At 26.6% G+C, this 16,971-nt stretch overlaps 2 protein-coding genes across 7 annotated transcripts in view; one reads left to right on the forward strand and one right to left on the reverse strand.

Moving 5' to 3' along the window:
* LOC126903975 (histone-lysine N-methyltransferase 2D-like) overlaps positions 1-866 on the reverse strand; it is a 39,558-nt gene extending 38,692 nt beyond the window's left edge. For 3 of the 5 annotated variants that reach the window (XM_050682573.1, XM_050682575.1, XM_050682572.1), the window contains exon 1: positions 604-866. The gene's annotated coding sequence lies outside the window, so the exon portion shown is untranslated. The remainder of the gene's footprint in view (positions 1-603) is intronic. The other 2 variants (XM_050682577.1, XM_050682576.1) reach the window with 1 other exon arrangement.
* A 6,884-nt stretch (positions 867-7,750) lies between these two features.
* On the forward strand, positions 7,751-14,974 carry LOC126903985 (eukaryotic translation initiation factor 2A). Of its 2 annotated transcripts, none has more exons than XM_050682596.1 (12): positions 7,751-7,930; positions 8,097-8,241; positions 8,511-8,629; positions 8,689-8,788; positions 9,430-9,605; positions 9,686-9,765; positions 10,376-10,526; positions 11,889-12,059; positions 12,938-13,273; positions 13,819-13,902; positions 14,569-14,735; positions 14,797-14,974. In XM_050682596.1, exons 1-12 carry the CDS (start codon positions 7,909-7,911, stop codon positions 14,920-14,922), a joined length of 1,677 nt encoding a protein of 558 aa, XP_050538553.1. In that variant the 5' UTR covers positions 7,751-7,908; the 3' UTR covers positions 14,923-14,974. The 2 variants fall into 2 exon arrangements, with proteins under 2 accessions (XP_050538553.1, XP_050538552.1); XM_050682595.1 differs by having other exon boundaries at positions 7,919-8,037.
* Positions 14,975-16,971: the final 1,997 nt, after the last annotated feature.

A 16,971-nucleotide genomic window follows, 5' to 3' on the forward strand; every position in this document is an offset into this window, starting at 1 on the left:
CACTAACATCAAGAATAATGCTCAATAAAATTATATTTTATTTAAATACATGAAAATACCTATCACTTCATATTTTTTTAAATATTAATTTGTAATAATAGTTACACATATAAATTATCTATGTTTTATAATTTTAAAATAACAAATTTTTTTTCATAAGAAAATTTTATTCCATAAGAATTATTATCATGTATTCATAATTCTTTATAAAATTATTTTGAAATTTTTTTTTATTTAATCAGACAAACACCAAAGGAAATTGATTTAAAAAAATAATTATATATTAAAACATTGAAAAAATTAACAAAATTTATACCTATGAATAAAATGTAAATTTATTAATGAAACTTGGATTAGTATATTCATTTATTACCATAATTCTAATAGATGATACAAACTAATCAGGTGTAAATATAAATTTATATTATAATTGAAATAAAATAAATATATGTGACAAAAATTAATAAATGCTAATTAAACATTTTAATCAATAATGAAGTCCACAATACTTCAAAAATTCTTTAACTTCCATAACTCAGAAATTTCTTTAGACATTATATAAAGCTTTTTTTAATTAATTGAAATCTATATAGTTACACTTACTAATTAATAATATATTGCTTTAATTAATCTGAAATACATAGTAATCCGAAGACGGGGTAACCGTCGGAATGTAGGGAGGGGACGACGCTATCCGTTTAGTCGAGCTTTTGCCGAGGTTTCATCACATGGATACTATGTACACTGGAACACAGCGTAATTGGAATAAGAAACTTAAGATGAGATAATTATAAAAAATTATTTAAACAATAATAATATAAAAACAAAAACGGATTGACTAACCATTTATGATTACCGCAGGGACAAGAAAAACATTTTACATTATCGGATAATCAAAACAAATCGACAACAGCTAGCACCACCGCGAGCCAAGATACAGTTTAGCCAACATAACAATAAAGGGGAAATGACATTCTGCTTACAATAAGGTTATCATATTTATTAGTCTTAGATAAAATAAATAATTGTAATCTTCATTACTGTAAGATAAGAATATATAATAATATATTGTATTAATATATATATTAAACGTAATTTTAATTATTTTATATTTATTACAAATTTACTTAATCAATAAATTAATTCATAAGATCAAACTTACGACAGTTAAAAATATTCAATAAATCAAATTAACCATAAATAACGATTACAGGATTATTATTAAAGTTAAACTTACTGATATTAATCGCATTTTTTTAATAAAATAGTAACCATAATAATAATCCCCCTGTTAACTGTATAATAATTATTGATGACTATTAGATTTTCCATTAAAACGAATTAATAATTAAACATGAAACGGAGGCTAATATCTTTCACTCTTCAAATTTAGCCCTCTTTCAGATTCTTGTAACATCTATCATCTTCACCTATCATAAAAAAATATAAAATAAATTAAACAAATCTAATAGCATCAGTCACTCAAGCATCTTAATTATTTTTAAGAGGTCATAGCAAAAAAACTGTAAGCTAAATAAATAAGTCTTTTACTCTCTTTGACATTTAGGTATCCGACTGCATTAAAATAATTTTTCGTAAAATAGAAGGTAGATTTTAGGGTCATGACTTTAAAATTGAAGTCGTAAGAATTTCGGTTAACAAATAAAACAAATTACTAGAATAATAACACCAGTGGCAAGTTGTATTTATAATATTTATAACAAGCAATTATCTAAATTTATTCCTAATGTAATAACACAATTTTTTATGCAATGTCATTAATATTTATTCACAGGAAAATTGTTAATATAAAATACATAAAAGTTATATTTTAATAGGTAAGAAATATTTTTACATTATTATTATGTGAAAATATTCAGAGAACAAATTAGTATTAATATCACGAATGCAGGATAAAAATATTAATTAATTCATAATATATATATATATACTTTAATCAATTTAAAAAACTCTAAATTGTTCATTCGCCCACACAGTTGTTCTATAATAATTTAATGATTTAATTATAACTTTCTATGTAGATAAAACGCGAAAACTGTCTCTATTGCCTAAACTAGATTACCATCTTCGATAATATCATTATAAAATCATTTAAATAGACTGCCATATAAAAAGTAGACAACTCAGTAAACCACAGATATTTATTATTATATATATGTAATCTGTATTTACAAGACGGATGGTACATAAATGAAAATTAGGGGATTACGCCCTTCTAAAATTAAACTTGAACCCAATTTTTTAATTATATCATGACCTATTTATAATATTTTAGGTTCAATTATAGTCAAGCGAAGAAAAAATTTCGAACCTAACCAAAAAAATTTGACTTTTTTCGTCCTTCTCCAAATACTGAACAAATTTCCGCCCATGAGTGGTCATAATCAGAGGTGTTGTGGAGCGTATACGCGGGTATACGGCGTATACCCACTTCTTTGTTTTTCTGTTATTGCGTATACTTATAAAATCATGAGTGATACGCGGGTATACGGCGTATATCCACTATTAGTTTTTTTATTAGTGCATATACGTATTTATAAAATAGTTAAAGAGTATAGACTAAAGAATAAAATAAAAAGTAATACGTGGGTATCGAATATAGGTACGTTTGTCATAAAACACAAATTTTGAATAACTATTATCAGTTTGTTTAATCTCTACAGTCATACCACATATAAACATATACCTGAAGTTATAAACATACAAATATGGCTCGAGACTATTATCATTTTAAAAATAGAATATAAATGTAAAACAAAAATAAATAAATAGGATAATGTTTATCATTTCACGACAATTTTATTGATAAAATTTAAAACATCGATCAGAAATTAACGATATAGCACATACTAAGTTGAAACTGAAATTTATTGGGTTAACCTATAGCTGTTGAAATTGGTAATTTGTATTTTTCCGTAATAAACCGTTTACCAACCAATCTAGTATTTAATATATTACCTATAATGAATTAAGATAGTACTAACATGTACCTATTCACGTTTATTTCATTTATGATTTAACGATTTGAAAACAATAATTGTAAGATTATTTTATTACTGCATAAAGTTTATTGTTTATTTATAAAAAATATAACAGTATCTAATAATACACATATCGATTATATGACTATGAAATTTAATTTATGTAAGAACTTAGAAGTGTCAGTAAAAATATTCGAGTAATAGTTTGGAAGGAGCTAGGCCGTATCTGGGAGGGTTAAGAGTTTTAGTTGCATTATGTAATAATTAGAAAATACATATTTTTAACACAGTTAAAACATCACAATATTTGTATTCCGTCTCCCAAAACTATGTTATAGTTAAGGCCTTTGAAAAGTAGTGTGGGGGTGAAATTCCCCACGTTTCCTCATTTAGGTTTTTAACTTATCTATTGATCAAATTACGACTATATCACTGTTGATAATGTGAAATATTGTATGTAGAAAATGTAAAGTGCAATGGGGGGTGTGGGGGGCGGAGCCCCCCACGTTATTCTCTATTCATTATATAGGCGTATACCCATAAACATTTTTAGGACTACACCACTGGTCATAATATAATACAAAATATTTTAATTAAACTAATTGAACAAATTAAACAATGCATTTTGATATGATCAACAATCAATTGTTTCAGAAAAATGAAATAGGATCTATCATCAAAAGAAATAAAAATATTCGATGATTGCATATCAATATAATTTTGCTCATCATTCTTTTTTCATGTAATAAATCAGGATAAATTGACAAAATATCGATTCCCTATAGCCCTTACATCCCTTAATTTTAAATTTAGCCTAGATCTAATTATCACTAATACTTTATTTTACCTAATTTTAATTCTAACGAATATTTATAAAAAATTACTTTTTCATTTCAATAGAGGTCACACTGAAAAAACAAAATTCATTTTTTTACAAGGTAAACACTATTACATATTCATAGTCATAGTAGTGTTTATCAAAGATCTATCGTTTCGTTGCTCTGCCAGGGTGGGTAACTTTTGTTCGACGACTTTTTGTATAATTTAACAATTGTCCCAAAACTTGTTTGATCACAAAAGTTCAATGGATCAAATAAACTGTGGAACAAAAGATAAATGGAATTTAATTAATTTGGAAAAAACATTAAATGAAGAAAATAGTAACAGAAAAATTCTAATATTATATGGGACACATTTGTTTCAACTATTTAATACCCTAATAGTGATAATTATTATAACTAACAATTTATTATAATATAGTAAAAATAATATAATAATAATATAAATGAAGCATAGCAGGGCTAAATGTATAAGTACCGAAAATTAAAAAAACGATTTTATTAAATAAAATTAATGAGTATATCAACGCCAATACTGTTAAAAAATGCAACTTCAATAACTATTTATAAATTATTAAATGAGTACCTAGACAGAGTTATCAATGGCCCCTTTTAGGGAAATGTAATCTATTGATTTCTCTAAAAAAACTTCTTGGTACTTAGGATTAAGATGTGGTTATTTAGCCCTTAAAAAATAGGGTTTAGGGAATGATAAAAGTAGGACAGAAATATAGAGTATGTGTTTGGCGAAAGACAATTTAAGGGCAATGAAATGAGTATAGTAATGATAAGAAACAAGGATGTGATAGGTGAAGTGAAAAGTTTTAAATATTTAGGACCATTTATACAAAAATAATGGTAATATTGACGAGGACTTGAGACTTAGGATTAAGTATGGGTGGATCTAGTGAATTTTCTTATATTATGTTTGTTTTCTATTCTACTTTTACTGAATTAAATTACTATAATACTTCTCTATAAACAGTAGTTAAATATTATTTCCCTTCCTTTTAAAAAGTTATCGACCCAGTCGCCAATCGGTGACTCAATCATTGAAATTTTAAATACGTATTAAAACACTTGACTCGTATGCAAATACGATATTTGAGATGTCATTTGCAGACGCAAGCAAAGAAAAATTTTGTGGAGTATGTATTTTTGGGGAACAACATATAAAATCATTTTCATTGAATAAAATAAAAACAACTATACGCATATTAACCACATAATATCATTTTTATATTAACATTTGGTTTATTCAATTAATTAAGATTGTGATTCATTATTATTAAATTAACGTTTGTTTTTTCTAGAAGAATAGTGTTATTAATTGTTTTCTTTAATTAAGATAATAAATCGTGTTTATAAAAAGGCGAAAATACTGGATACCCGGCCAAGAGATGTTTCGAGTCGATGGCTTAACACTAAATGTTGTGTACAGTGCCAACGTTAGAAAATTATCAAGCATACTATTGCGCCAGTCACGTCTTTCCACTCTTGGAACTCAGATTTTGCAATATTCATATCAACGATGTTGGACCTCTGCCTTTCTTAAAAAACTATAAGTAATTATTGATATATGTGGAACATTTTACTCGCTGGCCTAAAACTTGGTAACTTACTAACATGTACGTCCTCACCGTTGACTTCACTGTAGTCAGCCAGTGGTTCCTACGTTTCAGATTGGCCAACATTTTAACCACCAATCAAGACAGCCAGTTCAACGCTTTATCCAAAATATTTGGCATAGAAAATATTAGAACATCGGCTTACCACTCTCAAATCTAATCAAATAGTCGAACGCTTTTAATGAACACTCAAGAGAGCGATATAGACACAGGATTAGCTCTACAAAGTACACTCGAAAAGAACATTCGCATACCCCTACTGAAATGGTATATGCCACAACACTCTGGCTGCCGGTGAACTTTTTCATCTTGCACCGCCCACCACCCGGTTTCCTAGTATCACTATTGCAAGCAATATCAAAGTTGCGGACAACTGGTGGCACTAATTACGCTACAGACCGTTCTTTTTCGTGCCAGTGTTGTTAACAAAGGTTAGTAATGTTTTCCTAAACGTCGACGTCGTATAGTCACTACTTGAGCCAAAATTTGAAGGTCCTTTTGCAATCTTAAAATACAAGGAAAAATTATTCAAAATCCAACGGAGTGGTTTCACTGGTTAGCCAGTGAAACTACCGTGGCACTACCGAAATTAGTGTCCATTTTTTGTATTCTTAGGGGGAATATTACAGCCTCCCAAGCTACTATCATTTCTAGTCTTCAGTTTTATTTTTCTTTAATGTCGCGTTATTATTTACTGTAATTTATATTGTATGTTAGTACTCGTCCTAAATATTATGTTATCATCCCAACTTATTAAATCCAACCTAACTCATTAATCACTCTAGTCATCATTTTTCCGTTGTCTTTTTCTATCGTCCGGGTTCTTTATATTTTATTTAATTCCCGTCGTGACGAATTATCGCATTTCTTTGCCTTGTAGTTTTTTTCTTTAAATTTATATTAGAATATAAAACTGAAACGCCTTTGGAGCGGATACAATGAATTCTTTTTAGTTCAATTATTATTATTTATTTAATCATTCTTTTAAATACTTCCTAGTGTAACAAATTAGCCCGTTGCGCTGCGCTACAGTGTTGGTGTAATTGGGCTCTACGGGGCTACGAAACATCGGCACGAGCGCAGCTTCCCTAGCTCAGGAAATCGGGCGCGTCCTCAGGTTGCGGATAAAGGAACGGCCTGCAGATATGCAGGTTAGCCGCGAAATAAGCAGTCCATTCATTTGAATTGACGAATAAGCGGTCGCAGACAATGAGTTCCCTGCAGATATACAGGGTAGCTGTGATATAAGTTACTTTTCTTTAAGGTGGACTAATAAGCGGTAGCGATCGAGGGTAATTGTATAACGGGCGGGTGGGCCCGGCAGCGTGATAAAGCGACCACCTAGGTGAAGGCAACATTGAAAACAAATCCCCTGGTAGCAGGTAAAACGTAGGCTAGAATTTACATTAAAAATCAACCATGTTGAAAAACAAGTTACGGTACCAGGAGGGTCGGAAACTCTAGGACCGGCTGGGAAGGGTGTCGCTACAGGCCTGACCCGGTCGATATCTAGCGATTATACCAAAACCAAGGGACTGGTGAGGCAGGGTCAAGAGGACGTTCGCGCCCAAATTACTGTCGGAGGATATGTCAAGCAAGCATCCGCCGGTGATCCTCGGGTCACTGAGGTTACTGCTGGTGGTTTTGCTATCACCGAGGAGATGATGGAGGATTAGGTGGACGTGCGGGATTGGCGTGAATTATTAAAATGGCGTGGGCCACCCTGAAGTAATGCCTACCAGCAGTTCCAGGGCAGCTCACAATAAGCCGGTCGAGAAAAAAAAGGGTCGTGGTCCACCAACTTCACGAGTTTGGCCCGCCTGATGACGAGCTTCGGCTCTTTGCGGGCCAACCTCAGCGCCTCCCTCGGGTCGCCGCTCTGCCGGACTGTCCAAGAACCATCCTGCAGAGTCCCGGACCGACCCGGCGTACGGGTCCGAGATGATGCACACGTCGGTGCCCATCTCGTATGCCACCCGAGATAAAAAAGGATAACAAATTGGAGTTAGACCACCTAACCTACTAAAAGCTGTTGATAATCACAGATATTGATTGTAGATTTTTATTTATATCTTTGTTGACAACAAAAATTATTAATTTGATAACAAAAAAGTTGATATCAAAATATAACGACGATAATGTTTAGTCCTTAAGAAAATGGCTTCAAATTTTATCATTAGTTAATGATATGAATAGATATGAGCTATCTAGTTTATTATCTAAATCCATAATTTATAACCTCAAATAACTAAAATTTTCTGTGATATTACTCTGAAATTGTGATAAAAAATGATACGTTTGCATTCAAAAAAAATTATTTAAATTTGAACACGAGTGATGTCTAATTCTTATCTAAGTGAGTTTTAAGTATTCAGGATTCTTAATAGTTTGGAATTAATGTAAAAGATTGATTGAATTTTTTAAAGAAAGTTACAAAAAATGACTGTTCCGAATTTGGCTGGTAATAATATAAATTTGTTTATAGTTTTGTTGAAAATTACTTTTTATATAAAATTTCATTTTTTAAATAAGTATGATTCGTTATGTATCAATATTTAATGTCTTTGTGTAAGCATATTAAATAAAGTTAGTAAAATAATGTTGACCATATTGTATTATTTTTAAAGTTCGAGGCTCAACTGGACTTAACCTGTATCAAGGTATTGCTCCATTTAACTCAGTATCTACTTTATCTCCCGAGTTGTCATCTTCATGTAAGTTTATGATATTTAGTGCAAATGGGAAACATTTTGCTTGGATTAATGCTTCTAAGTAAGAGTGCTTTAGTTAATGATATTTTTTTATTTCTTTGAACAATTTTTTATTTTTATTTAAAACAATAGTCTATATTAAAGTTTACTAATTTAAATTCTTGAATATTATCTTAATGGCAAGAAAATAATTCTTATTTTGATATGTCATGTTTTTTATCTTAATGTTGTTTGAAATATGTTAAACAAATTATTTAAATATACATTGCATCAATTTTTATTTATAAAAAAAAATATCAAATTCAAGTACAAAATTAATTTTTTTTCCAGAGTTATACTTGCAAAAACTAATGATTGGAAAATAATTGCAGAAAATGTTTATTCTAAAGCAACTCAATTAGTATTTAGTAGTAAAGGAACTTACTTGGTTGTTTATGAACCTTTTATTAGTAATTAATACAACTATTGAACTTTAAATTAATTATTAATTATTTATGATGAATTTCAGCAACACCTACCAACCCAAAAGGCACCCCTAATGTACATATTCTTAAGACTGCTACTGGAGAATTAATTAAAAGTTTTGAATATAGAGACTCTAAACTTTGGTAACATTTCTTTTTTATAAAGTGTTAAATAAAATTTTACATATATCTTACATATCTTAAATTTTATATTTTTGTATAATCTTTATTTAATCATTTACTTTAAAATAAATTATTGTATTTTCAAGTATCTATGTTGATATCAATTATGTCTTTTAAAATATGATTAGTTTATTTATAATGATATATTTCAGTTGATAAATGTTACAGTTATAATAACTTATAGAGGCCATATGTCCATCTAGATTTTTCTTTTAATAAACAAGGACAAATTTTTTAATTTAAAAAAAAAACCTAAATATTGTCGATTGAGTGGAAAGACTCATTACATAAAACTTTTTTACTTTTTTAAAATAGATGAATAAGTTATCATGAATATTTATTTATTTATTTATAAATTTAATGGGCTCTGTCCTTTTTACAAAATCAGGTTATTAAACAATTTTATAAAATAATATCAGTATAAATATAATTCACAACATTTCAATACATAATAAATAACTGATAGCAGGTAATAGCTCACTCCTTGGTAGACAGGTATTGTTGACTTTATTTTGAGCCAAAATAGTGTTTAAATTTTAAATATTATGTTAATTCAAGGTGTTTTGAAACATTACCAATTTCTTATAACATTTTTACTTTAGGGCTCCACAATGGTCATCTGATGAAAAAGTTTGTGCTCGTTTTTTAAACGGAGATGTACTTTTTTATGAGAATTCTAATTTTGATAATATTGTACATAGAATCAAAGGATTAAAACTTAATAATTATTCAATATCGCCAACAAATCAACCAATTAATGTTCTATGTTTTTTACCAGGTTTTTAATTTTTTTTTAAGTTAGATATCAAGGAATGTATTGAATTAAGAAAATTAATTAAAATGAATATTTATTTATAGCAAAAGCAGGTCCATCAAATGGTCGTCTTTTTATGTACCCTGATTTCAATAACATCATTGCAAATAAAAGCTTTTTTCAGGTAGTATATCTATATAATTGTCTAGCTATGTTTTGTTTATTTATTTATTTTTCACTCGATAATTTTTTTTAAGAATTTATAAAGAAAATTATAAATGAACTTTTATAAAATCATGGTTTCCTAGACTTAAAAGGCTTTAAAATTTAGAATCATAATTTATTAAAAATAATATAAATTTTTTATTTAAATATATATATTTATATATTGTAACTTATATGAAATGTGATGCCTTTTTTGTTCATACCATAATAATAAAATAATTTTTTTGATTTTAATGTTTTAAAATTTATTGTTTTAGCACCCTATTAACTAATAGTTCGAAAAATATTTCATCTTCAATTAAGATGTAAATATATGCTTTTTGAAAAGTCAAATTTTCATTCATTATTTCAATAATATTGAATGAAATCTATTATAATGTATATTTTTATCTTTAGTTTTTCTATTATTTTTCCTAATTCAATGATACAAAAAAAAAAAATAATTTTGCAATTTTATCAGATCAATTACAGTTTTCTTTTAAATATTTTTAATAAGTACATATTTTATGAATGCATACTTTTATTTTTTTTACATACTCTAAAGAATTATTGATACAGTATATTATTAGGCTGATAGAGTAGAAATTATTTGGAACCAAAAAGGAACAGCATCATTAATGTTAACAAGCACTGATGTTGATAAAACTGGTCAGTCCTATTATGGAAAACAAGGTCTTCATTTAATAACTACTAAAGGAGACACATCTCAAGTTATAGTTAGTAAGTTAATTTTATATTAAAAAAAATCCAGCACAGGGGGGTCGCGGCACAGTGGCGACGTGGCATAGTTGGATCAAGTATAATGATATCTGACAGTGATTAAAATCACTATAAAAAAAAAACGCTTCGATGCAAATCTTTAGATAATGTTTAATTTTAAAAAATTGGTGAATTATTCCAAAAGCTACATAATCTGCTAGTTCCTTATTAATATCCTGATTAAGATAAAGTATGTCGAATGAAAAAGGGATTATTAAAAAATAGTATTTCTCATAGAAAAATTATGTTGATCCATACACTTTTCAATACGTTATAGCATTATAAAGTTAAAAATATAAAAAATAAAAATCGAAAATTTTCACACAATAATAGCATTTGGTAGCCATTTTCACCGTGAAGATCAAATAAAGTCCGAATTTTTTTTTTTCCAGGATAAAGTATATTACATTGGCTTTAATTTAAGATATATATAAAAGTGTCAGACCTTCCGGAACACTTTCAAAAGTTCTACTTTCTATATGCATTTTTTAGATTTGAAGCCCCCCGTATATAGGGAAATGGTCTGATTTAAAAAAAAAGTATGTCGAATGAAAGATGTATATAAATACTACTTCTCATGAAAAAATTGTATTGATCCATACATTTTTCAAAAAGTTATAGCATTATAAAGTTAAAAATGTAAAATCGAAAATCGAAAATTTTCACACAAAAATAGCATTCGGTAGACATTTTCACAGTGAAAACAAAATAAAGTCCGAAATTTTTTTTTTCATAATAAAGTACATTATATTATCTTTAATTTAAGATATATATATATATAAGTGTCAGACTTTCCGGAACATTTTCAAAAGTTAAGTTAAAAAAATTAATTTTTTGTGAAAAAGTTGTCATTTTAAATCCCCCCCTGTGGGCAGGTTAAGTGTCAGATTTACAAAAAAAATATACCAAATGATAGGTAAAGACATCATGCATCTACAAAAAAAATAATTATATTAATTTGACTATTTTTAAAAAAGTTATGGCAATTTTAAGTAAAAAAAAATTGAAACAATTTCGAAAATTAGCGATTTTTAAATTTGTAATTTTTTTGGAGGTTTCCCACATTTACGGGGAATGAGGGAATTTTTTTCAATTTTTGAGGGTAATGTCTTCGACTAGATACAATTTGTGATCTTTTGACGTATCATTGAAAGAAATCGGTTCGGTCAAAGCTGAGAAAAAGTGGTAACAGACATAAAAAAAAAAAAAAAAAACACATCTTAGTAAAACCAATACCTTCTCAGCTTCGCATCGAAGCTAATAATTATATGTAATCTTTAATAACATTTAGTATTGATAATACTTGTATGCTAAATTTTATAGACAAAGAAGGTCCATTATATACGGCTTCATGGAGCCCTTCATCAAATGAATTTTGTGTTGTTTATGGCTTTATGCCTTCAAAAGCTACATTGTATAATTTAAAATGTGATGTTGTCATGGAATTTGGAACTGGAACATTTAATGCAATCTATTACAATCCGTTTGGAAATAATATCCTTTTACAATTTTTTATAAAATAAAATTTAGTTACTTTAACATAAGTTCAATATATTGAACAATATTGAGAGTAGACTGTATTTCCAATGTAACATTAAAATCGTATTAAACTTTAATTAATAAATAGAAAATTTTTATTATTTCACTAATTTGAATTTTATTAATAAAAATAAATTCTTAAAAATTATTACATAATTTTTTTTATTTATAGACTAAATAACTAATTATAAATATTACAAATAAAAGATTCTGTCATTATCAAGATATAATATTTTTTCATTTTGATTAAATTTTTTGAAAATGAATATTACTAATAATTTAGATAAATTATCTAATACTCTTCATAAACATGTTAGATAAGCTTCAACTACAAGGTTATAACTTCACATTAAAACTATATTTAATCATTAACAATTAATTAACATTATAATTTATATTCAACATTAATTTATGGAAGTGTTTAAGCTTTCATGACTGTATTATCTAGAATATTTACAGATATATCCATTTCATTTTCATAAAACTGAAGACAAGTTTAATTTTAATACTGATTTTTTTACATAAATATAAAAATATTCTTTTAGTTTTTAATTAATTTGTTGATTATAATCATAAAGTTTGTTGTGAATGTTATTACCTTTTCTTTTTTTTACTCTGCATCACTATTTAAGAAAACTCCAATAAGCAAAAAAAAAAGGTTATTATGACTAAAAAATCCAAACATTACTAATTATTTATGGGAGGTTACAATATCTTTTTAGTGGGCCACTTGTTTTACTTGTTATTTGTTAGATGTTTTGTTATGATTGCAACATGTAAAAATGTCTTACGTTATAATATTAATTATAAATTTTCTTTAACTTATTAAATACTTCTCCTTTTGGCTGGATTTGGTAATGTTCAAGGAAATGCTGAACTCTGGGATATTAATGGAAAAAAAAAAATTAAAAAAATTGATATACCAGATACTACATACCTTCAGTGGTCTCCTGATGGTCAACATTTTGCTACTGCAACAACAGCCCCACGACTAAAAGTTGGTAATACATTTAAAATATGGCATTATAGTGGTGCATTATTACATGAAAAGCCTTGGGGTAAAAATGAACTCTTTCAAGTTGTCTGGCAAAATTATTCACAGGGAACATTCAAAACACCAACTGTAGTTTATAAAACTGTTGAAGGCATTGCTTCCAGTCAACCAATTGGTAAATTAATTTTTACTTATGAATTAAGTAATTTTTTTATTAAATAACCAAGCCATTGGTTTACAAATTAGACAATATTAGTAACTTATATGCAAGATGATTAATTATGTCTTATGCAAAAAATGTATCAATATGTAACATATTATAATTTTTTCTATTTGGAAGTTATTAGTAACCTATGTTTTACAATTTTCAAAAAAATTTTGTTCTCTCCCATTAAAATAGTTTCAACTTAATTTCTAAATTAAGATCCTATCCTAACTTAGACATGAAATCAATATTCTGGTTCTACCCATTTTTTGAAGCGGACTAAATTCGGATCTAAATTCAAGCTGGCAAGCCCAGCCTTAACTTATCTCTAAGAAATTAACTTTAAAAATATATGTTTTATATACATTTTAAAGTTTTAATGATATTTAAGTCATCTATAACTTAATATTATTTAGGTAACTAATTTTTTTTATATATAATCGAAATCATAATTGTGAAAATATTTCTAATTAGAAAACAACCCTAAAAATTAATTTATGACATCAAAATTTTAGCATCCAAACAAGTTTACAGGCCACCACATGCTAGAAACTCTGATTTTAAACCTACTTCACTACATGATGATGCAACTGATATTAGTAAGTTATAATATATTTTTTACTATTATACTTTTGGGAGAAAGTGGTTAAATCAAACTTAAACATTTTTACATTATTTAAAAATTTAGTCGTATACTTTTTACTACTTTTAACAGTATTTATAACTCTCAGAAGTAATAAAGTTAATTGTCATTGTGATTTGATTTTGAGTTCCATTTAACACCAAAACATTTATTTTTTACTGTAATCTTCTGAAAAAATTCTTTTTATAACTTAATCCTCTCTTCACATAAACCAACCATGATATAGTCAATAATAATTTATATATATTTATTTTTTTTTATGCATACAAAATTATTTATATTTAATTACATCATAGTAAATTATTACTGATTGTACATAAAATCTCCCCATAGGATATATGGAGCAATTTGTTCTTCCAGAAACCTTTCTGGGTCCTAACTCAGTAATTTACAACTTGTGTCATAATTGGGTCAAAATAAACGCAGAAATTCAAATTAGAGCTGCAGTAGCCAATACCAGCTCATGATCCTATTTAAACAGCCTATATTTTATTGTTACCGGATCAATTCAATAAATTAGACTTCTTTTGAACAGCAAAATCCTTCTTTGCTGTCCTTGCACACTTATCTCAAATAATGTATTCATTTATAATTATGTACAAAACATTTACTATTTTATTAGAAAATCAATCAAAAGCTTATTTAAAAATGAAAAAAAAACGTCAAGCTAAACGTCAAGCAAAAGAACAACAAGAAATAAATGACACAAATAGTGTTGAACAAAAAATAAATGATTCTAAATCATCTATTGATGATGAAAAACAAAAAAGATTTAAAAAATTACAAACAGTATGTTAAATAAAAATAATCATATTTTATTTTATTGTTTCATTATAATATTAAATTACAGGATTTAAAGAGTATAAATCGAATTAAAACTCTACAAGCTTCTGGTAAAGAATTGGATCATAATCAAATTTCAAGATTGAAACTTGAAAATGATTTATTAAAAGAGCTTCAGCAACTTCAAATTTAATAAAATATGAGATGTGGACAAAAATATAAATTAACATACTATTTATTTTGAATTTTTGTTTCATATTTTTTATTATTATTAACTAATTATATTAGTATAAACATTTATAAATACAGAAGTCCGCTTGTACAGTGTAATGTACCGTCTGAATAAACATGGAAACCTCTCACTTCTAAATTTAACTATAAGTAAAATTCTGTATATTGAATACAATTATTTAATAAAATAATTAGATTAAATTTTAATAATAAAAAAAACGGTAGCACAGTGGGGTCACGGCACATTTTGGACATAGTATAGTTGGGACATGTATAGATGATATCTGACAGTGATTAAAATCACTATCATAAAAAACGCTTCAAAGCAAATCTGTAGATAGTGTTTAATTCTAAGAAATTGGTGGATAATTACAAAAGAGACATCAACTCCTATTTCCTTATTTATATCCTGATTACAAGTTTTATGATTTATAAGTGTTATACATAAATAAATATGTATTATAGCAATTAAATACAATATTTTCAACAGTTAAAAAAGTTAAATTTTTATACAAAAGTTACTATGTTGAATCCCTTCTGAGGGCAGGTAAAAGATCAGATTTTCAAAAAATTAATATCAAATAAAAGGGGAATACCTAAGGTTCCAATATAAAAAAGAATTATATTGATTTTTTCATTTTTAAAAAAGTTATAGCAGTTTTAAAAAAAAAAGTTGAAAAAATGTCGATTTTTAAATCGTAATTTTTGGGCGGATTTCTCCCATTTAAAGGGAACGAGAAAATTTTTTCCAATTTTTAAGGATAAAGGGCCGGTGAAAGTTGAGAAAAATTGGCAACAGAAATATCATTGAAGCTAAAAAATAAGTATATTTATAAAAAATAGGAATAGAAATGGTATAACATTGCATTTGTATTTCATTATTTCCTCTAATGTAATCTTTGGAATGTTAAAACAATGTCAATACTATAATTTGAAGTCTATTTTCAATTACTTGCAATAACTATGTTTTGAGCTGGTTGATATAAAATAAAAAAAAATCATTAGCTACTTAATAACAATAATTTTATTTCAGTCTTGATAAAAAAAAATATTACAGTCTAATGTATTTAATATTTATGATTAATTTTTAAATTATTGATAACACTGTAATTAAATATTTTAATAGAAAGAAATAATATGTTATTAAAAGTGGTTAAATAATATATTTTTTTTTTTTGGCGTTCCTAAACTAGTATATACATAAATTTATTTTGAGCAAAAATATTTTCCAACTAAGCTCAATGAAATAATAATAATACATTGAATTAATAAAATACAGTTTTGAATTATTATCATAATACAAATTTCAACATAGATAATTTTTAACTAACTTTGTAAAATAAAAATAATTTTTTTATACATATGTTATATCCAAATTATATCCAAATTAAAATTTTAAAAATGGAACAACCAATATAGCATCTTTTGGTGTTAATATTAATGTTAAAAATATTTATATAAGATTATAAACAGCACTAAAAATTAATAAATGTTGGCATATAATTTTTTTTTTAAATCCTAATATATTTTAGTTAAATTGAATATAATTTGTTTAAAATGTACAAACAAATCTATACGTAAACAAATTATAAACACAAGTTAAATTATAAAATATACAAGTAAAAAAAAAGAAGACATTGAATTACTTATTTCACACAAAATAAGCTGCACAATATTTTAAACGATTTTCAAAAATTTTTATTTATATAGAACAACTTAATATTAAAATGAATTAATAGAAAAATTTTTCATTATATATTTAAATAGAAATAATGTTGAATATTGCCTCTACTTTTTTTTAACGCCCATTGCCCATGAAATACAGCAATATGAATAAATTTCACGACTACATAAGGGGCTTAACTTAATGTGTATATGCTAGAATATTATTTACGGAAATAGAGTTCACGAATAACCTCCTTCTAGAGACACAAAATAAACCAAAATGTACTTAGTTCATACCAATGACGCAAGTAGAAACATTTTTCCAAGACGATTATGATATATAATT

The sequence above is a fragment of the Daktulosphaira vitifoliae genome, unplaced genomic scaffold (genome assembly GCF_025091365.1).
Source record: "Daktulosphaira vitifoliae isolate Bord-2020 unplaced genomic scaffold, ASM2509136v1 Scaffold_4, whole genome shotgun sequence".
NCBI classification, from domain to species: Eukaryota; Metazoa; Arthropoda; class Insecta; order Hemiptera; family Phylloxeridae; genus Daktulosphaira; species Daktulosphaira vitifoliae.

Coding starts and splice junctions, on each gene's coding strand:
- LOC126903985 (XM_050682595.1), top strand. CDS start 8,013: ATGTATCAATATTTAATGTCTTTGT. Junction 9,606..9,685: donor TGTTCTATGTTTTTTACCAG/GTTTTTAATTTT, acceptor ATTTATTTATAG/CAAAAGCAGGTCCATCAAAT. Junction 13,903..14,568: donor TGATGATGCAACTGATATTA/GTAAGTTATAAT, acceptor CTATTTTATTAG/AAAATCAATCAAAAGCTTAT.